This window comes from Struthio camelus, chromosome 16 (assembly GCF_040807025.1).
Source record: "Struthio camelus isolate bStrCam1 chromosome 16, bStrCam1.hap1, whole genome shotgun sequence".
In the NCBI taxonomy this organism is placed as follows: Eukaryota; Metazoa; Chordata; class Aves; order Struthioniformes; family Struthionidae; genus Struthio; species Struthio camelus.
Genome location: NC_090957.1, coordinates 7,096,737 through 7,118,094, shown reverse-complemented (window position 1 = coordinate 7,118,094; position 21,358 = coordinate 7,096,737). Strand labels below are relative to the sequence as shown.

The 21,358-nt window shown below is 60.0% G+C and overlaps 1 protein-coding gene across 1 annotated transcript; it reads right to left on the bottom strand.

The window, feature by feature from the left end:
- Positions 1–536: 536 nt before the first annotated feature.
- LOC138061156 (maestro heat-like repeat-containing protein family member 7) lies at positions 537–3,767 on the bottom strand. The gene is made up of 5 exons (XM_068909520.1): positions 3,597–3,767; positions 2,807–2,962; positions 2,411–2,512; positions 1,949–2,051; positions 537–1,358 (listed from the first exon to the last, which is right to left on the bottom strand). The coding sequence occupies exons 1-5, from the start codon at positions 3,762–3,764 to the stop codon at positions 1,192–1,194; spliced, it is 696 nt and encodes a 231-aa protein (XP_068765621.1). The 5' UTR covers positions 3,765–3,767; the 3' UTR covers positions 537–1,191.
- Between the last annotated feature and the right edge of the window lie 17,591 nt (positions 3,768–21,358).

Below are 21,358 nucleotides of genomic sequence, written 5' to 3'. Positions count from 1 at the left end.
AGATGGACAATCATCCTGACATAAAGGGACAGCTAACTAGCTAGGGATCGATTTGACTGTAACGGCTTTTTTCTCCTTTTTGTTCCTTTTCCTTTTCTAAATTTGGATGTTTGGAGCCAAGAGGGTGCAATGGTGGTTGGCTACACTGCCATCTGGGGTGCCAAAGTGCTGTGCAAACACTTTGATCCTAGGTTTCCAAGAAGCAGAGCCTCACGCACATCTAGCAGCAAAATTTTATTTCTTGAAATGATGGTGCAGCATAGTAACTGCTGGAGCTGGGTGCCTCCAGGGAGGGACCTTGAACAAAGGAATTCTGGCCTAATTAGACCCTTTACAGTTTTATTTCCCACCTGCCAGGGAAGGTCTCCCCCAATCTTCTTTACTGAGTCTTCTTTACTCTCCTTCTGGTTGGTCTTGGCCTTCAGCCCACACTGGTTGCCATGTCCTTGTTTCCCACAGTCCCTTATCTCCTCCGAGGTCAACCCCAACCCAGGTGCATCCCATCTTGTCCCCTGCAGTCTACTTTTTAGCCCCATGAGCGAGCTGTGTATCTTTATTAGCTGCTTTTAATGGGTTTGGCCGTTACATGCTCAGCAATGATTCTGGAGTTCATGGACGGTTCGGCCTTGAGGCCTGCATGCGCAGGGTAGGCAGTGGCAATAGAAACAGAGCTGCATGTCATACCCCAGCTCTGCCCTTCCACCTGAGATGCAAGCCCTGAAGACAGCAGGGGCCTGCTCTTGCCCTGCGGTGACTGGAGAGGGCAGGGGAGGCCAAAGCTTTTCTCCCCCTTTCCCTTGGCTATTGTGGGCCAGCAGAGCAGTTGACGCTTTGCAGCAAAACCAAAGTGTGTCAGGCCGCTCTACGCTGGCCTGGCATATTGGAACGAGTGGACACCCCGTCCCCCCCAGGACAAGCCAGATTCATGCAGGCAGCAAGTTTTGCCCCTTGCCTTTGGCTCCCTAAAAAAAGAACACTCACTCCGGCTGAGGAAACGGGGCTGTATCTTTGCGGGAAGCCCAACAAAGCCATGAAGCGGTAGCACAACAGGGGCTGTGCTTGAGGAGTCGAGGTGTCCTGGGGCTGCGGGAGATGCCAGCAATGAGCCAGACCTTCCAGCACACTTGCGTGTGTGCGTGGTGTGCAGCACCATGGCATTGGCACAGCTGCGTCAGCTCTGCTCAAACAGAGTCACGTCCTGGCGGGAGGGTGCCACCTCGCCCATGCTCTCGGGAGCCAGGGACACAGTGCTCCGAGGTGGAATCTTGATGTTCTCCTTGGCACCCTCAGGTTCATGATGGTCTGTGACACCAGGCAACGGACTAGAGGTTCCGCATCATTTTCCAGGGGCTGGAGGGCTGCGAGAGAAAGGCACCGAGCTGAGAACAGACTCCCACCTTTGCAGAGATCCCAGGAATCCCCCCCCAGGCAGGGCCAGCCCCACTCAGCTCTTCCCATGCGGAGGAGGCAGCAGGTAGGACAAATGGATCAGCTGGCACTTGCAGGTCGGCCAAGCCCCAGATGCGCCCCAAATACCCCCTGCTCTCCCCCACATAGGGACACAGAGCCTTCCTCACCTGGGGCAGGCCAGTGAACTGCAGCTCACTTCCCAGCCTCCTCCCTCCTCCCTGCCAGGGCTGCCTGACACAGCGCTGCTCTCACTCACCAGTGCACAGCTCCTGCACCTTCTCCTTCCTCCGCTTCTTCACTTGCTGCCCGATGAGCCCTAGGCAAACACCTCCGCTCACCCCTCATACTCCCCAGCAAGCCCCCAGCAGCACAGCTCCCATCTGGCCTTGCCAGCTTGGCCATGCAGCCTGCTCCCCTTGGGCAAGGCTGGCCCCAGCCCCGTCCCCACGGTGCAGGACCCAGGGACAGTGGGAGGGACTGAAGACCCTCCTGTGTGCCCGTCTGGGTGGGCAGGCATGGCCCTGGGCTTGTGGCTCACCAATGAACCTCACAGCTGCCTCCCGCAAGGATGCGTCCGGGTTCTCCAGGTAAGGCAGGCTCTGGCGCAGGTGTTGCTCCGCTCTGCTCCTGTCCCTCAGCAGCTGCAGACAGCACAAGGACAGGGGGTTGGCACCAAGCCTCCCCAGAAGGCCAGGCCTGTCCCTCCTCCCAGCTCCGGCCTCCCCTTCTTCCTGTCCACGCCTCCCAGCTAGAAGCTGGCTGGTAGCCAGGTTCAGAGGGAGCAGAGGGCAGAGCGGGGCCTGCGGGTGCTGAGATCCCCGCCATGCTTCTGCCAAGGCCCAGCCAGGCCAGGGGCCCCTTCAGCACCCCAGCGGGCACTTAGAGTAGAGGGCTCTGGGCTGCAGCAGTGCGTGAGGGGCACAGCTGTGCACCCTGCCCACTGGCCATGGCGGCAGGCCTCATCCCGCCACGGCCCCGGGGGCTTTGGCCACGTCCTTACCACGCACTCCCCGATCTTCCATGTCTCCGCTCTTCTGGCCAGCTGCTTGAGCTCCTCCCACTTGAGGAACTGTGCAGCGCTCACCAGGGCTTCCTGAGAGGCCTGCAGAGCAACAGAGACCAGGAGATGCCACCGCAGCCACGGCAGGACACCCTGGGTCCCCCTCGTCTTGGCAAGGCTCCCAGCCTTTCCCAGCCCCAAATGGCACGACGCAGCGTGCCACTAGGTCTGGCCCTCCCTGAAGGCAGAGGCAGCTCTGCCTTGTCCTTCGGCACACAGGAAGCTGCACCTCATGCTGCCATGCGTTCCAAGGCACACTTGGCAGCAGCCCTTGCCTTGCTGCTCACCTCCACCCACGGCATGTCAGCATTGCTTCCCCAAAACACTGCTCCCTACCTGGGCCACTCTCTGCACCTTGTCACTCATGTGGAGGAAGAGCGGCACCAGGCTCCTCTGTGCATGCTGCTTCAGGTTCCGTTTGTTCTTCCCCACCACAATCTCCAGCAGGTCTTTGAAGAGGAGCATGGAGAGCTCTCGCACTCTGCTGTCTTCCTGCAGGCAGGGAGGAGAGGAGGGGAGGCCTCAGCAACGACTCCAGGAACGGGGCCTGACAAGAGCGTTTGCCGTGGCAAGGCCTCGTCCTCTCCGGGCACAACTGTCCCCCAGCCCGGCCAGAGGTCGGAGCTGAGGACAAGCCTCTGCTGAGGCAGCCTGGACAATGAGGGTTGTCGGCAGCAGCACGACAAGCCTCCCTGGGCTCTGTCTCCCTCTCCCTCTGGAGGGAGCTTCTTGGATTTCCCGAGGCCTCCATCAGGGCCCCCGCACACAACAAGAGGACAGAAAGGGACAGCCCCGCGGCACGGCCTCTCCCTCGCTCTCTAGCCTGCTCCTACCTCTCTGCTCATCGCTGCCCCAGGCCACAGCAAGCGCCGCACACAGTCAAGCACGAGACGCAGCAGCCGAGAGCAGACAGGGGGCTGGTTTGCTCTACTCCCACAGCCCTGGACACCAAGGCCAGCACAGGGCATGGGCTGAGAACCACAGGGCAAAAGGTTTCCTGACATACAGCAGGGCCTGTGTGGGGACGTGCCAACAGGCACGCATGCAGAGGGGCACACAGCACCCAGACCACGCATACGGACCCCCGGACACACCAGCAGAGCCCCGGCTCTCCCATCAGCCTTACGTCATCAAAGCGAGGCAGAAGCTTCTCGGCCAGCTGCAGAACAATCGGGTTGGAGCCCTTCTGTTCCAGGTAGCTGAGGATGTTTCTCAGCAGCATCAGGCTTCCCACACGCACTTCCCTGCAAGCATCCTGCAGCCACTCCATGCTGTCTGGGAGCAGGCTCTGCATTCTCCTTTTCTGTGGGAAACACACAACTTTCTTTGTGGGAAGCAAGGCCAGACACCCCCCCACCGCCCGCCCAAAAGTGCTCTGCCTGCTCTTTTCCCATCAGGGCTCAGTGGCCAGGGCCAGGGCTCTGCACACACGCAGGCCTTGGGCACAGAGGCTGCAGTGCAGGGCACAGATCTCCAAGGGGGCCCTCAGCATGCACTGGCCTCTGTAGGGAGCAAAGCTGCTGCCTCAAGGCCCAGGAGCAGCTGGCTGCCTTAGCCCGGCCCTGTGCTCCAGCTCATTGTCCCTCTCCCAGATCTTCCCGCTGGGCACTGGTGCCTTTCTCCTTGTGCAGCACGGCCAAGGGCCTGGCATGACACTCGGGGCAGATGAATGGGGCAGCGGAGACTTGGGAGCAGCTACCACACCTCCGGATTGCCAGCCAAGTCCAAGCCACTCTCTGACCCAGTGTCTCCTGTCAAGCCCCAGGCTGCCAGCATGGCTTCACCCGCCTGCCCCCCTCCTCACCATCTTGGGTCTATTCAACAGGGCCACGAGGCCTCTGAACGCCAGTCTGCGCATCTCCAGGCTCTCACTCTGCGCATAACCCTGGACGAGTGGCAGGACCTCCTCATCCATGTCGGCAAGGTCAGGGCATTCCAGCAGCTGAAATGGACACAGCACTGAAAGACTGGCACAGCCGGCAGCACTGCCCGCAGCGTGCAGCTCTCCATCCCACCCACCATCCAGGGCAAGGGCACCAGGCCCTCACAAAGCTCAGCCCAAACACAGCAGGCATTGTGCAGACACCCCTGGGCCCTGCTCACAGCCCTGCGCCTCACGGCACACTGCACACACTGCTCGCCTCCTCCTCCCGTCCCCTGAACCCTCCGCAGCCTCTTGTTCTCATCCCTTGGAGGAGCAATTGAACACAGAGAGCTGCCACAAAGCAGGCACGAAATACAAGTGCTTACGAGTGGTCGCCCAGCAGAAACGAGCCAAGGCCGGGGCTACTACCAGGAGCGTATGCATTGCCCCAGCTCCATTCACCAGCATCACCCCACACGCATGTGCACAAGCGAGCACAGCATTTAGAGGCCCCTCCAGAGAGGCACTGCTTGCCATGAGGCCCACCTCGACAAAGAAAGCCATGACGGGCAGCTGATGAAACTGGTCCTCCCTCCTCAGCAGCCTTGCCAGCTGGCGGAAGATCCAGCGACGCAGGTGACTGGCAGCCCCCCTCATTGCTCTGTCAGAGGCAAGAAGGCAGTGTTGGGCCTCAGCCGAGCAGGCAAACCTCCTCTGGCATCGCTCTGCTTGGCACGCAGCTCCTGCAGCCAGCGGCATTTGCTCATGGAGCACTGCTCTTGCCCTACCACACCTTGCCATTAGAAAGTCAGCGTCAGGCATCATTACGTTCCTCTTGGTGGGAGACCGGAGAAACAGCCTTCCTGCCCAGGCGGCATGGCCTGCCCACACATCCCCTCTCCTGCCCGCTTTGGATTCCTGTGCCCCTGGGCCCTCCCCAGGTTCTCCTGCGCACGACCCTCTCCCACAGCTCCTAACACCACCTGCTCCCCCAGCAGCTCTCCAAGCTGCGCAGCATGGCAGCTCCCAGGGCCCTTCTGCTGGGCGAGCCCTTGCCACAAGGGCTGAGGCTGCAGCCTCTTTCTTGGAGAAGTGGCGTTCCCCCTCCCCCACCAAGAAGCACATGGGGAGGCACACCCCACAGCCAGGGAAGAGGTGCTGGGCCAGAGCAGGCCGGAAAGGGCTCTACCTGGCCAGCACCACCACTCCCTTCTGCGAGGTGTCCGCATGCAGAAATAGGTCCCAGCCGCCCTTCCTCTCAACAGCCACGGCTACGGTCTCATAGTGGGCGCAGCGCAGCAGACTTTTCATGGCCTGCACGGCGCACCTGCATGCAGAGCAAAGCCCAGGTCACACTGGCAGCCCGGCCCTGCCTCCAGGTGCAGTGCAGAGACAGGGCGAGCGGGATCGAGCACCTGACGTGGCTGGTGGGACGGGACTCATCCCGTTGGCATTCCCTCAAGAAGATATTTGCTTCCTGGTGGCTGAACTCTGCTGTGAAGACCATCTGCAAGAGCAGCGCCAGGAAGAGCTGGGGGAAAAACGCCTTCACCGCCTCTGGGCAGACGGGCTCCCGGATGATCTCACACAGTGCCCTCGTTGCCTGCAGAAAACACTCAGTCACACCTCTCACTCCCGAGCAGTCCCCGGCATGCTTCCACAGCCCTCCAGGTGGGAGGCTCGAGCACAGCCTTGGAGCATGGGAAATGCAGCTGGAGGCCTCAGCCTGGCTGCCTGACCAGGGCCAGCGCCCGCAGGCTCTTGGGCCTCAGCTCCTGGTTGTACACAGTGAGCCTTCCTGCCTCAGCATGACCATCACCTCGGCAGGCTTCGTGTAGCGTGCACGCTCGGCCAGGCTCCCTGTCCCAGGCCGTGCTGCCTGCCCAGGTTTTGCAGGAGCCCTACTCCTGCCCCTCACCTTGCCCCCAACCCGACCCTGGCTTTCCAGCCTGCTGAGCGAGGTCGGCGGATGCAGGGACAGCGTCGGATGGAGATTTCCTGGGCATGGCCAGCCTGGCTGTTGGTGTGCAGAGAGGCCAGGCAGCACTTGGCAGCCCTGTGTGCTGGCACAGTCGGAGGCCTGGCGCTGGGCATGTTGTAGCCATGGGCCCAGGAGAGGTCCCTGCTTGGGGGCACACGGGCAGCGGAGAGGGGGAGGGGGCCCAGGGAGGCAGGCACCAGCCTGGGGGCACGGGAGGCCTCGTCCCCTAACTCACGGCCAGCGGAAGGATGCAGTTGTTGTCCCTGTCGGAGCTGGACTGCTTGCGCAGTGGCCGCTCCTCCAGCAAGCTCAGCAGCTCCCGCAGCATGTCCGGCGCAAGCATCGGCTTATCCATCAGCACCTTCCACATGCTCACGGCAGTGCTGCAGGCCCAGAGCGCCTTGTCAGTGGCACTTCCTTGGCCGCAGCACCGTAGCCTGGGCCAGCCCTGGAGGTCCCCAGCTGTGTGCCAGCCCTGCCCCTGCCCACCCCCTCCTCCCTGGCAGCCCCAAGAGGGTCCTGCCCAGGCAGGCAGCACATGACCAAGCTGAAGCCCCTTGCGCGGCAGGGAGCGTGCAGAGCCGCTGCGCTCTGCGGCTCAAGGCAGGGACACTTGCTCAGCTCTGGCTCCTCAAGGCCTGCTTGAGGCACCAGGGCTGGGAAACGGTGGGCGAGACACAGGGCCCTGCCCCTCAGCCGTGTGCTGGCCATCTGCTTGCCTCTGGCCCTCTTTGGGCCCTTCTCCCCATGGCCAAGGAGCCACTGGAGCCCGTCCAGGCTGACGGGCCCCATACCTGTTGCACAGTGGCGAGCAGTACAGCAGGCTCACGGTCACCTCGCTGGGCTCCAAGCAGGCCAGCTGGCAAAGGGTCTTGTTTAGGGTGACCCGGGCCGACAGCTCCCTCACATACTTCACGTTCCTGTAGAGGCACCTTATGATGCGTGGCACCTGGAAGACACAAGGCGGACGGTGAGGCTGCTCCCAGAGAGCAGCCAATACCCCAGCTCCCACTCACTTCTCCTTCCCTCTCCACCACTCCCACCGCTCCTTGCTGCCTTCCAAGGGGCTCCGCTGCCCACGAACACTGGCTCTCGGCGGGGAAACAGCGCCCCAGAGGGTCGAGCCCCACGCACGCCAGCCCCAGGCTCCTTACATCTTCCAGCACAGAGAAAGCGTCCAGCAGGAACATGGTCAGCATGTGGGAAGCCACCTCCGTATTGTAGGTGCTGCAGTTCCTCATGCCCTCGATGGCTGTGACAATGACATCTGTCCTTTCGGAAGGCTGCAGGTTTTTCACAAACAGCTGGGGCAGAAAGGACGTGAGAGAAGAAATGTCACGCTGCGGGCCGCACTACTGCTGCTTAGCTAAGCAGTGGATGTGGCTCTGGAGAGAGGTGCGGGGCAGTGCTGGCACCGTGGCCCAGGAGAGCCAGGAGCACACGCTGTGCTGGGTAGCAGCAGCATGGGGCATGTGGCCAGAGGGCCACCAGGGCAAGGCAGGATGCTCGGGAGCAGGCTCACAGTGCACTGGCTCTGCAGGCAACCCTAGCTTGCCGGTGGCCAGCAGGCTGCAGCTGCTGCTGGGACTCTTGGAGCCAAGCCTCTGGCTAGTCCCCCCGCTCAGGGACAGCGGGAGACACAGCAGTGAGAGCAGGGCTGCTACCAGGCAGCAACCAGTACTCTAGGTGCCACTCAGAGCTGCTTCCTTCTCCACCACCACCTCTGCCTCAACCCCAAGGCCCCCTCAGCCCCACTCGTTAGGCATCCCTTTGCTCATCCACGTCTCCTCAGGACCCCATGGCCAACAGTCCCAGCAAGGGAAGTGCTCCTCACCCTCATGATCACGCTCATGTTGCTCGTCCACGAAAGGCAGAGCTCATTGTCGGCTTCCCTCTCCTTCTGGGGCTCCACATACTCTGGATCATCCTGCAGCATTGCCCGGCCTGAACAGCAGCAGAAAGACACAGCGGTCAGCAGGAGTCATGCAGAGCTGCAGCTGGCAGACTCATGGCATCAGAGAGAAACCAGCCTGGCAGAGACAAAGGGCATGCCACGAATGGATGGGGAGCAGGATTCCCAGGGAGGGTCGGGGCCTATTCCAGGGCAGAGAAGGGCAACTGCTTCAAAGGGTACCAAAAGCCTCACGGGCTTTCCGGTGCGAAGCCCGACACAAGCCGTAGCCTCTGAGCAGGGGCTGCTGAGCGTTTTCCAGGCCAGTGGTATCCAGGACAGGTACTAACAGCCCGCTCCCCTGCTCCTACATCAGCCGCGCCTCCTGCTCCTTTGCCTCACTGAGCAGAGGGGCCGAGGCAGTGCGATGCCTTCCCCGGCCTTGCCAGCGTGGCCGCGTGCAGAAGCACACAGCCCAGCACAGCTTCTCTTACGTTTTCGCTGCACGACGAATCTGAAGAGGCAATGAAGAGCATCCAAGGCCCCACCCTTGGTCTCCGCATCCTCGTAAGCACAGCAAAGGATGAGACAGCCCACCAGCTGTCCCAGCATCGGCACGGGGATCTTCCCATAGCAGGCAGGGCTCTCATCCACTCCTCCAAAGGGGTGCCACACCTGGGCAAGGCGGGTGGGACAGGTAGAAGGGCTGACGGGAGGCAGTCGCCACCAAAGCCCTGAAGCCAAGACTCTGCCCAGGCATGGATCCCAGCGGAGCCAAAGCTCTCGAGGGCCCTGCAGGCCTTGCCTCCCAAAGCAGCAGCCCAGCAAAGGCAGCACTGCCAGGCTGCGGCTCACATCATGCTCCGCGCGCACTGCTCCCCTGCACAGGGCTGGGGGCACAGCTGGCTCCTGCGACAAAGGGACTGCAGAGAAAAGCCCATGGAGAGAGGGCCAAAGAGCTTTGCTTCAGGGCAGAGCCTTGCTCAGTGCCTTAACCTGTGCCCACGCTTCCCTCCGAGGGACCCCCTGAGCTGCACTGTGCTCTGGGCTGCTGCAAAGGGCCAAAGCGGGGGCTGCACGGTGCTTGGCTCCTTACCTCCAGCGAGGAATAGTTGGCCAGCAACTTGCTCAGCCTCCCAATCCTCCCCACGGCCCTCTCACGCACAGCTGCTCTCTCCGTCTTGGTGAAGGGCAGCAGCATCTGCAAGGAGAAAGGCTACTGCTCTGCCCGGGGAGCTGACGCCCACTCCAGCAGAAGCAGCTCTGCTAAGCGCCTGCCTGCAGTCCTACAGTGCACCAAGGCTTCCTCGGAGCTAGAGCCAAGCCTGGAATGGCCTTCCTGCCCCTACAGGCCCCAGCCTGCAAGGCCCACCTTGCCCTCAGGCAGCCAGCCACACCTAAGCCCCCTCCCAGCCTCTGCTCCTGGCCATGCACATGGCCCCGGGTGCCCTCTTCAGGATGGCAGGCCTTTCAGGCCACACCTTCCCTAGGGGTCTGCAGTGGGCAGCCTGGCCTCCGGCCTCCTGGCATGGCAGAAGAACCAAGCTTCCGGGCTCGGCTCCCCTTGCAGCACGGGCAGCTCCCAGTGGGTCTCTGCCCCATTCCGATCTGGCAAGGAAAGCACAAGGCACGCGGAGGCAGGGGGGCAGCAGCACCAGCTGCCATCAGTGCAGTGCCTAGAGAAGAAGGGTGACATTCCTCCCACTGCTTTGGTGCAAGGAGAGCTTTGGGGGCAGAGGTGGCCCAGGAGTGCTCATGGGGGCAAGGTGTTCCCAAGAGCCTGGAGGATGTTTGGGGTGGGAAGGGACTTGGGCTGTAGCCAGGGGACACTGGGCTCACAGAAGAGCCCAGTGGGGAACCTCCGCTCACCCAAGCGAGAAACGCCCCCTGCCTGCAGCGTGCTGCCTGTACATGGCACTCGGGGGGGGAATGTCCACTCGAGGGTGTCACTTCCCTCTGGGCTGAGGAACAGGCCCAATGCAGCCCACTCTTTGCAAATGCCACACCTGCAAGATCTTCTGCAGCTCCAGGAGGCTGGAAGTGGCCGACTTGAGCACCAGCACCTCCAACATGTTGTCCATGGCATCGAGGGTCTGCAAGGAGGACAGGGGGCTGTGGCATTCCTTCCCCACTGCCTCTGACCCACAGCAGACTCAGTTGAACCCCTGCTGCCCAGCGAGGACACCCGCTGCCCTGCACGGGCCAACGAGAGGCCTCAGGGCAGGAGACCTGCTGTGCACGGACCAGCCCCTGGGCACTGCCCATGGCCCAGCCCACGGGAAGGGCATGAAGGCAGGAGGGTGGGAAAACAAAGCTGAGATCCTGCCCAGCCTTGGAGCTGACAGTCACCTCTCAGCACAGCGGAGCCAGGGGCAAGCCCAGAGGGGCTGGCGGGCTCCCTGTAGCTCACCCAGCACCTACCTTGGAGTAGAGGGACATGTCCACGGTCTCCATGTCTTCTCTTGGAGGAAGCAAGAAGACACTCTTGAAGCAGGCATGGAGAAGGCTGCTCTTTTTGCCCTCCAGAACCGGCTCCACTGCACTGCAAAGAGAGAGCGAGAGAGAGAGAGAGATGCCTGTTGGACACTGGTGCTGGGAGCAGTGCCTGGATGCCCTGGGGAGGTGGCTGTGGGCCGCTGGGGCAGGAGTCCCCCGGCTGCTACAGAGAGCACGTGAGGGAGCCCTGCAGGGAGGCACCTCCTCCCTCCATGAACTGGCCCAGGGCCAGAGGAGAGCCCAGGCAGCTAGGCCTCCCCCCTTCTCTACCACCTGCCTCCCCTTCTGCACTACAAGCCAAGGGGCCCTGGGGAGCTGCAGCAGGCAACCCTCTGCCCTCCCATCTGCCCTACTGACAAGCCTGGGCCAGGGGAGAGCAGAAGCGCAGCAGACAGCACCGCCAGCCTCCTCCCACCATGGTGCACACCTCCCAGCCAGGGACGGTGCCATCAGGCACATGCTGTGCACAGGTCCTGGCCAAACCAGGGGCTCTGCTAGCTACCTCATTGCCGTGATAGCAAGCATGGCTTGCTGGCGCACTGCTGTGCCCAGGCGCTCCAAGGGCTCCTCTTCCAGCAGCACCTGCACAGCACAACCGGCAGTCAGCGCGGCAACTGCCATCACCCAGCACCAGCAGACCCAGGGCCCAGCTGGCCTTGCCCCTGTCCTCACACCTGCTGCCTCTCCCCTCACCTCGATATGCTCGGCCAGCTCGTGTCGGCAGCAGAACACCTCCAGGCCCCAGGACAAGGTCTTGGCGCTGCTGCCTCCACAGAGGGTGCCGATGGACGCTAGAAACTTCAGCTTCTGCGCCTCTTGCTGACAGACGGGGAAGAGAGACAGAGTGAGCGCGAGAGGAGACAGGAAAGGCCAGCAGGACCAGAGCAGCCAGGGGGCTGCAGTGCTGGGCGGGACCCCGGACGGCAGCAGCTCTGCACAGCCAGCACCTCCCCAGCAGCCTGCCAGCAGACATGGGCGGACCCGCAGGGAGACCCAGGCACAGCCCCCATGGAAACGGCTGCACTTACCTGTTCTCGGCCACCCACAAAGGCCTGGATGAAGTCCAAGGCTTCCTCATCCTCTCTGGACAGCTCGGACCAGCTGCTGATGGAAAACCTTGCACCTGAGAAAGGAAGAGAGCCGGGAGCACTGCAGAGATGGAGGGCAGGCAGCAGAGAGCCGCGCAGTGAGCTCTGCCCGCCGGCCAGCCATGGGCCTGCTCCCGGGCACGCAGTCTCCCCCAGGCTGCTCAAGGCTGCACGGTGCCCAGCACATGGGCTGCCCTGCTGCAGCCAGCCAGCCAGGGCAAACCTCAACCGCACCAGGCTGGGGAACATGCTGCCAGACGGGCAGCATCCCTCCTCCTGCCACGGAGCTGCCGCTCGCTGCCCGTCCCAGGCAGCAGGAGCTGCGTCCATCTGCGCTCTCCCTCCTGGGCGCATGCTGCGCTGGGGCCAGCTCCCAAGCCCCGAGCGGGCCCTGGCATCCGGGCACCGCTGTGCCACCACCCCGGGCACCCCGACACCACGTGCTGGGGACATGGGAGCCCGGCGCAGAGCAGGGTGCGCTTCCCGGCCCTCACCCCAGCCCGGCCCAGCCCCACGGGGGCTCACTCACCTCTCCGCCACGCCTGGGACTCGAACCCCTCCAAGGGCCTCGAGGCAGAGCTGCTCTCCTCGGCAACCCTGTCCTGCTCCTGGGATGCCCGGCGCGGGCAGCCGTACTCCTGCTCCCAGGCCACCCGTGGGCGGCTGGGGGGTCTCTCCGCCATCCTGCGGCACGGAGCAGAGGCAGGAGGGGGACACTTGTTTAATGCAGAGCTGGGGAGGGTCCCCACGGGGGTGGGGGCAGCGCAGTCAAAGGTCCCCGCGCCCGTCCCGGCCCTGGAGCCAGCTCTCCTGCGCCTCAGCCCCTGCCGCAAGGTCCTGCCCCCGCCACGGCCGAGGGCCCCCGCAGCCCCGTGGCACTGCCGAGCCCGGCCCCGTCGCTCTCACCCGCAGCAGGAGCTGGCAAGGCCTCGGCAAACGCCTCGACTCCGCGGGGCTGCCGGGGCGGCAGGGAAAGACGCGGCTGCGCTCGGGGGCTCCTCCTCGAGCTCCACGCGCTCCTGCCCTCTCCCGTCGCCGTCCGCCCGGACACTGCCCGCACCTGACAGCGCCGCCGGTGTCACAACGGGGGGGGTCACAATGGCCCCGCCGGGGGCGGCTCTGAGGTCACCTCTGCTGCGCGAGCTGCTCCAGCAGCAGCAGCCGGCGCCGCCAGGGGCTCCAGGGCCGCAGCGCGGCCGCCCCGGGCAGGAGGGAGCTGGGGCAGGGCAGGGCGAGGCAGCTCGAGGGGCCGCGCGCGGCTCCGCATGGCCAGCTCCCTCCTCTTTCATCCCCGGCTGCCCACGCCTGGCCGCACTCACCTGCTCACCACTAACCACCAGCACCACCTCAAAACCTGACCCCACCGTACCTCTTGCCCCAATCCCCTCCTCTCATCCCTCACCCCAAACTCTAACCCTCCAGCCACAACCCAGACCTCCAACCCCTTTCCCTAACTCTTGCTCCAGCCCTCACCGGCATCTCCAACCCTCAGCCCTAGACAACAAATGCTAGCCGTCACCCCAGCCCTCACCCCTGCCATAGCCCACTCCCCCACAAAGCTAGCCAACGCTCACAGCAAGCACCAGAAACCCGCAGCACAACCACCAAACCTCGCCCCACGCCTCACCCAACCCCTCACCCCATGCAGCCAGCTCTCGTCCCCAGCCCTGCCCTCAACACCAGCCCCCAAGCACCAACCCCAGGGACATGCCCGAACCCCCACTGCCAGCCCCAACCCCTTCCCCAGCCGCCCTCCCCCTCGCACCAGCCCCCTACCCTGCAGCCCCGCCGCTCACCCTCACGCTCCCGCCGGGCCCCCTCGCGCCCCACCCCGGCAGGCAGAGGAAGGGCAGCACCGGGCCGTGCTGGGGCAGCTGAGCGTGGCAGGCACCGCTGCAGATGCTCTGCTCCAGCCCCGCTCCAGCAGGGGCACCTACAGCACGTTGCCCCACACCAGCACAGGCGGCTTTGCAGCTTCTCCTGCAGCGGAGACTCCACAGCCTCTCGGGGAACCTGCTCCACTGCTTAACCGCCCTCGCGGGGAAAAAGCGCTTTCCTGCGCTCAGGGGGAATCGCCTGCTTCGCCATTTTGGGCCACGGCAGCACCCAACTCCTGGGCCGGGGCCGGGGCCGGAGGGGCGGAGGGGCGGGGCCATGGCAGGGACGGGGCGCCAGCCGGGCCCCCCGCGCCGGCACAGGGAGCGCAGCAGGCTGCTGGGGCGCGGCCGTGGCGCAGACGCCCCCGCCGCACGCCCCTCGCCCACGGGCCCCGCCCGGGCCAGCCCCGGCCCCCGCGCACGCAGCAGGCCGCCGCCGCCGGGCCCTGCGCCACGCTGGCCCCGGCCGCGGCCGCAGGGACAGCCCGCCGGGCGGCCGTTGGGCGGCCTGCGTGTCGCTCACGGCTCACCCCGCCCCTCCCGGGCACCCATTCGCTCGCTGCCTCCCCTCGCTCCCCGATTGGCCGGGCGGGGGGCGGGCTCTCCACCCGCCCGCGGCAGCTGCTGGCGCCAAGCAGAAGCTGCAGCTCGGCTCTGTGGAGAAGAGGCGGCTGCAGAGAGCCGCTCGCTCTGCCCGCAGCCCCGCCGCCTCCGGGCAGCGTTCTCCCGCCCGGCACCTGGCCCCTTCTCTGCACGGCACAGGTTATTGGCCTTGCCAGTTCTGCTGGCCCCCGGGGCCGTGGCAGGGCTCCCAAGTGGGCGGAAAACCACACGGTCGTCGGGCAAAGAGCTGGTGAGCAGCCTGGACTGCTTCAGGCTGGAGCACGTTGTACAGCGTAGAAATTATGCCCTCCACTCCTGCAAGTAGGAGGATGTTGGCCCGTTCAGCTGGCACGGTTGGAGCTGGAAAAGGATGCCTGCCCGTTGTCTAAAAGAAATTGTTGTAAAACCTAAAACCTTTTCCCTGTGTTTTACAAAAGCAAAACAGCTAACCTCGTGTGAACTCAAGGAGCAATTTCTCTGGGAGGACTGTATGAAAACTGAGGGGTTTTTTTTGTTTGTTTTGAGGAGAAAAGCACTCTTTCTTTTCCAAACCCTTGAGTTGGTGTTCTTTGACCTTCATACGTGAGTCGATTTCAGCCTAGAAGGCTCTTTTCCCACCGGTAGGTGTTGATGTTGACAGAGGCACCGCTGTGCTTTCTAGTGTGGCATGCTAGCACCTATTCCAAGAAGTGGAACTCTCTCTGCTTATTGCGTTGTGGCCAAGCAATACATCCGCACAATGGAAGAAGGTTGAGGGCAGAAGCCTGGCTGTGACTGACCACAGGTGTTGCCAAGAAAGCTGGATGAATCTCAGCACAAAGGGCGCCACAGGCTGGCCTTTGTTTTAAGGCATGCCCTGGACTCCTGCAAGCACCTGAAGGCTGGAAATCCATCCTTCCAGGAGCAGAAACGATGAGCAGTAGAGGGAATGTGCTGCGCAGGTGAGCTGCAGCTGGTGCAGCAAGCATTGCTGGTTTGAAGCGGTGGCTTGCTCCTTTGCCCTTTCCCAGAGAAATGCAATCTGATAATGGATGACATCTGTAAGAACAAAGAACTGCAAAGGTGGAGTTCTTCCCGTGGAGTCCAGTGGACTTTCCACCTACCGTGTCGAGCTCAATGCAATGGGGGAGGAGAAAGATGCAATGGATGAGAGAAAGGACAGCAATGCAAGAGTGACTCTTCTCTCTTAGAATACTTCTAAGTGGGGATTGGATTTGTGGGAAGTCTGAAGTTGGCTACGTAAGTGACACCCTCCCACCATGGGAAGTGTCAGAGAAGGACATTGTATCTGATTTAGCTTCAGCTTAGTCTCAGGGCCTAAAGTAGATGAAGCCTGCGGGCCTCAAGGCCGAACTGTGAATGAACTTGAGAAACATTGCTGGCAATGTAGCTGCAAAACCATTTATGACCAGCTACTAAGGCTACAAAAGCAGCTAATGAGGATGTAAAATAGGATGCAGGAGACAAGATGGGATGCACGTGGGTTGGGGTTGACCTTGGAGGAGATAAGGGCCTGGGCTGTAGGCCAGGAGCTGTCCGAAGGAGAGAGAGAGCAGTCAGAAGGGGAGAGACCAGTGACTCAGAAAAGAAGACTGGAGGAGACTGTCACTGGCAGGTGGGGAAATAAGACTGCAAAGGGTCTGATTAGCCCAGAATGTCTTTGTTCAGGGTCCCTGCGTGGAGGCAGCCAGCTCGAGCTGTTACTTCCTGTACTGTCATTTATTCTTGTAATTCATGTCAAAGGAATAATTAATTCTGCTCCTATATGTGCATGAGACTCTGCTCCTCGGAAACCTAGGGTGGGGCCATGTCTACAACAGGAAGTCCCCTAGATGAGGGGTTTGTGTCAGTAGCTGCACAAATTCCTTTGCAAACACTGTCAAGGTCCTGGAGAATCACCGATCACAGGACGGCTGAGGTTGGAATGGACCTCTGGAGATCATCTAGTCCAACCCCCCTGCTCAAGCAGGGTCCTCCAGAGCACATTGCCCAGGACCCCACCCAGAGGGCTTTTGAGTATCTCCAGGGAAGGAGACTGCACAGCCTCTCTGGGCAACCTGTGCCAGTGCTCCGTCACCCTCCCAGCCCAGAAGTTTTTCCTCCTGTGCACATGGAACTGCCTGTGGTTCAGTTTGTGCCCGTTGCCTCTTGTCCTGTCACTGGGCTCTACTGAGATCCCCTCTCAGTCTTGTCTTCTCCAGGCTCTACAGGCCGAGCTCTCGCAGCCTTTCTTCACAGGAGACATGCTGCAGTCCCCTCATCATCTTTGTAGCCCTCCGCCGGACTCTCTCCAGTAGGGCCATGTCTCTCTTGTACCCTCTTTCCAGCAGGTCAACCCCCAGCCTGTCCTGGGCCATGGAGTTCTTCCTCCCTAGGTGCAGGACCCTGCACTTGCCTTTGTTGAACTTGAGAAGGTTCCTCTCTGCCCATGAGGTTGTGATTAAACAAGGTTGTGGCTCTTTTTCTGGATGGTGGACGGGTGGGATGGCAGCAGGACGAGGAGTCATGAGAGGAGGAAGGGGAATTCCATTGACTTCTTCCCCTGGGTTAGGTTCTTGGGAGGGTTATTATTGTGGGAAGTGAGGACATATGCCAGTGACAGTCTCTTCCAGTCTTCTTTCCTGAGTTGCTGGTCTCTTTCCTTGTAAATGGATTGTGTCTACATCCCAGGACGGTTGCTGTGTTCCTGCTTCAAAGTGCCTTATCTTATCCGGAGGCTAACCGTGACCTCTGTCCATTGTGTTCTGTATGTTGGAGGGCTGATTCTGGCTGCTTCTGCAGTTGTTGCGTCAGCAGCAGCCCACAGGTTCGGTAAAAGCTTCGGCCTGCAGGCTTCAGGGCATTATTTTAAATAAAATAATTACTTATTTAAATGATTTTACAGCATAGAAACAGCTCGAAGTGGGTGCCTCTGGAGAAGGACACCGGACAAAGAAATTCTGGGGTAATTAGACCCCTTACAGTTTTATTTTCCCACCGGCCAGTGAAGGCCTCCTCCAATCTTCTTTACTGAGTCAGTGGTCTCTCCCCTTCTGATTGGTGTCTCTCTCCTTCTGACAGCTCCTGGCCTACAGCCCAGGCTGGATGCCATGTCCTTGTTTCTCCCAGGCCCTTATCTCCTCCAAGGTCAAGCCCAACCCACGTGCATCCCATCTTGTCTCCTGCAGTCTACTTTGTAGCCTCATGAGCTAGTTTTGTATCTTTGTCAGCTAGTTTTAACTGGTTTGGCAGTTACAACATTGGCAAGGTCACATCCTTCGCAAAGTTTCTGGAGTTCAAGGACAGTTCAGCCTTGAGGCCTGCAGGCTTCATCTACTTTAGGCACTGATGCTAAGCAAGAGTGAGACTTATGCGAAGCGGAAGCTAAATCGGCTACAATTTCCTTCTCCAACAGTCCTCCCTTGGTTTCTATGAGCACACCTGCTGGATACATATATTGGGGTAGAGTATTTGTGCACATCATAGAGGAGAATGTGAGGCACTTTTTCTCCTTTTTTTTTTTTTTTTTGTGAAGTTTACCTTAGATTAAATAATCTAATGAAAAGGCGCCCAGGTGTTGCTGGGTTGTTAAGAAAGCCTTACTGCACGGATTTGGTTTGGAGACTCAAGAACTGAGATGCAGCTGTGCTTTTGCAGCCGGGCACTAATTCGTGAAGCACAAAGTATAGGCATTCCTCTTTTTCGATTGTAATCCCGTTCCCAATAGTGCGTTATGACAAACAAGAAGTTACGTTACCATTTTTAGTTATTGAAGGCAGAACACTGAAGGAGATAAGCCCGCCTTAACTAGGATAATCCTTCTGTTAAGCAAACATGAAGATGGTACTGCTCTTTTGGAAGTTTGTCTGCAGCTCTTGAAAAAGCAGGTATCTCCCTAAGAGACAGCATCTCGAAGATGTACACAATATGCTAAACATTTCTCTCTCCTCAGAGTTTCTGGATTCCCCTGTCTCTAGTCATTGTGAATACTGTCCACCCTCCCAAGCTGATCCGCTTGCCTGGGGGCTCCTTACTCCTGGGGGCCTTCTTGGACAAAGGGGACATTCTCTCTGCATACGTCCTACATTGCCACAGAAATAACATTCCGGTCCCTCACTGTCTGCCCATCTTCTCCTGTCCCCTTCTCGTCCTTGCCCTTGGCATTGCCCTAGCCTTCCTCGGCCTCCTCTGTCTCTTCCTCTACCCCTTCCTCTAATTTGCAAGTTCCGTGCTGAAGCTGCTGCTAAGAGATTAGCCTCTTCTTGGTTTTCCTTTTTCCGTTCCTTTGCTTGCTTCCCTTGCTGTTTCTCCTCTCGCCCGTCATAGACCAATACTGCCACGCTTAAAATCCTTTGTGAAGTTTCTCCTTGCCACCCTGGCATGTGCTCCTTCAACTCTTTTGGGCTATCCGGAGCGGCCTGATGGACAAAGACACTAATGGCTAGTGCATCATTCCAATTCTGGAAAGTCCTTCCCCCATAGTTCAACAAGGCTTGCCCTAGTCGTCCCCCAAAATCCCTGGCCTCTTTGTCCAAGCTCTGTCTACGCTCCTGCACTCTAGTCCAATCCACTCCTAGTTTGCTACATGCTCTAATAGCTTCTACCAAGTTCCGGAGTCCTGTCTGGCAAGCGACTCTGTCCCCTGCGTTATTGTAATCCCAATTTGGATCGTTTGCTGGCTAACGATTTGTGTTTCCCCCAGTCTGTTGTACAAACTTTGCCTCTTTATTAACTATTTTATCATCTCGCTCGTTTGGTCAGAACAACTCTCTCAAGAGTACTTGGGTATCCCGCCAGTTTGGATTATACCCAGTGCATATATATTAGAAAACAGCTGAGCGCTCCTTTCCGCATCCTCCCTCAACCTGGGCATTTTGCTTGCCCACAATGCTCAATCACTCGGACTCCAGGGTTGGCTAGTAAATACATGCAGTACCACGTGAGGGGGGTTAGCTCCCCCACCCCGCCCCCGCTGCACTCGGTTGTAGTGCTGCTGCATTAGGTAAAACATTAGCAACCATAGGATGGAGGCCTGCCACGGGAGGAGGGGAAGTCTGAGTAAGAGGAGGAGAGGGACAGATAGACAGATCTTCAGGAGGCGCCACCGGAGGAGTGTAAGGCGGAGCAGTAGCTCCTGGGGCGTTATTTGGGACACCTATATCTGCTGCAGCAAGAGTAGTTTTACAGAGGGTGCCGTTTGTCCTCCTTGGATCTCGCCGGTCCCACATCCAATTATCCCCACACATACCAATAATCCATTCAGTGAGGCTTTTCATCTTCCAATATAAGCTGTAGCAGAGCTCATTTCTTAGAATCGAAGGATCCTTCCTTGGGTTAACCCCCACATTAATTGTAAGATGGACAATCATCCTGACATAAAGGGACAGCTAACTAGCTAGGGATCGATTTGACTGTAACGGCTTTTTTCTCCTTTTTGTTCCTTTTCCTTTTCTAAATTTGGATGTTTGGAGCCAAGAGGGTGCAATGGTGGTTGGCTACACTGCCATCTGGGGTGCCAAAGTGCTGTGGAAACACTTTGATCCTAGGTTTCCAAGAAGCAGAGCCTCACGCACATCTAGCAGCAAAATTTTATTTCTTGAAATGATGGTGCAGCATAGTAACTGCTGGAGCTGGGTGCCTCCAGGGAGGGACCTTGAACAAAGGAATTCTGGCCTAATTAGACCCTTTACAGTTTTATTTCCCACCTGCCAGGGAAGGTCTCCCCCAATCTTCTTTACTGAGTCTTCTTTACTCTCCTTCTGGTTGGTCTTGGCCTTCAGCCCACACTGGTTGCCATGTCCTTGTTTCCCACAGTCCCTTATCTCCTCCGAGGTCAACCCCAACCCACGTGCATCCCATCTTGTCCCCTGCAGTCTACTTTTTAGCCCCATGAGCGAGCTGTGTATCTTTATTAGCTGCTTTTAATGGGTTTGGCCGTTACATGCTCAGCAATGATTCTGGAGTTCATGGACGGTTCGGCCTTGAGGCCTGCATGCGCAGGGTAGGCAGTGGCGATAGAAACAGAGCTGCATGTCATACCCCAGCTCTGCCCTTCCACCTGAGATGCAAGCCCTGAAGACAGCAGGGGCCTGCTCTTGCCCTGCGGTGACTGGAGAGGGCAGGGGAGGCCAAAGCTTTTCTCCCCCTTTCCCTTGGCTATTGTGGGCCAGCAGAGCAGTTGACGCTTTGCAGCAAAACCAAAGTGTGTCAGGCCGCTCTACGCTGGCCTGGCATATTGGAACGAGTGGACACCCCGTCCCCCCCAGGACAAGCCAGATTCATGCAGGCAGCAAGTTTTGCCCCTTGCCTTTGGCTCCCTAAAAAAAGAACACTCACTCCGGCTGAGGAAACGGGGCTGTATCTTTGCGGGAAGCCCAACAAAGCCATGAAGCGGTAGCACAACAGGGGCTGTGCTTGAGGAGTCGAGCTGTCCTGGGGCTGCGGGAGATGCCAGCAATGAGCCAGACCTTCCAGCACACTTGCGTGTGTGCGTGGTGTGCAGCACCATGGCATTGGCACAGCTGCGTCAGCTCTGCTCAAACAGAGTCACGTCCTGGCGGGAGGGTGCCACCTCGCCCATGCTCTCGGGAGCCAGGGACACAGTGCTCCGAGGTGGAATCTTGATGTTCTCCTTGGCACCCTCAGGTTCATGATGGTCTGTGACACCAGGCAACGGACTAGAGGTTCCGCATCATTTTCCAGGGGCTGGAGGGCTGCGAGAGAAAGGCACCGAGCTGAGAACAGACTCCCACCTTTGCAGAGATCCCAGGAATCCCCCCCCAGGCAGGGCCAGCCCCACTCAGCTCTTCCCATGCGGAGGAGGCAGCAGGTAGGACAAATGGATCAGCTGGCACTTGCAGGTCGGCCAAGCCCCAGATGCGCCCCAAATACCCCCTGCTCTCCCCCACATAGGGACACAGAGCCTTCCTCACCTGGGGCAGGCCAGTGAACTGCAGCTCACTTCCCAGCCTCCTCCCTCCTCCCTGCCAGGGCTGCCTGACACAGCGCTGCTCTCACTCACCAGTGCACAGCTCCTGCACCTTCTCCTTCCTCCGCTTCTTCACTTGCTGCCCGATGAGCCCTAGGCAAACACCTCCGCTCACCCCTCA

What these genes read in the sequence shown, in the direction of transcription:
- LOC138061156 (XM_068909520.1), bottom strand. Translation starts at nt 3,764, where the DNA reads ATGCAGAGCCTGCTCCCAGACAGCATGGAGTGGCTGCAGGATGCTTGC. An exon ending in GGAAGATCGGGGAGTGCGTG is followed by an intron (nt 2,052 to 2,410) that starts GTAAGGACGTGG and finishes TGCTGTCTGCAG; the next exon opens with CTGCTGAGGGACAGGAGCAG. An exon ending in GGCAGCTGTGAGGTTCATTG is followed by an intron (nt 1,359 to 1,948) that starts GTGAGCCACAAG and finishes TTTCTCTCGCAG; the next exon opens with CCCTCCAGCCCCTGGAAAAT.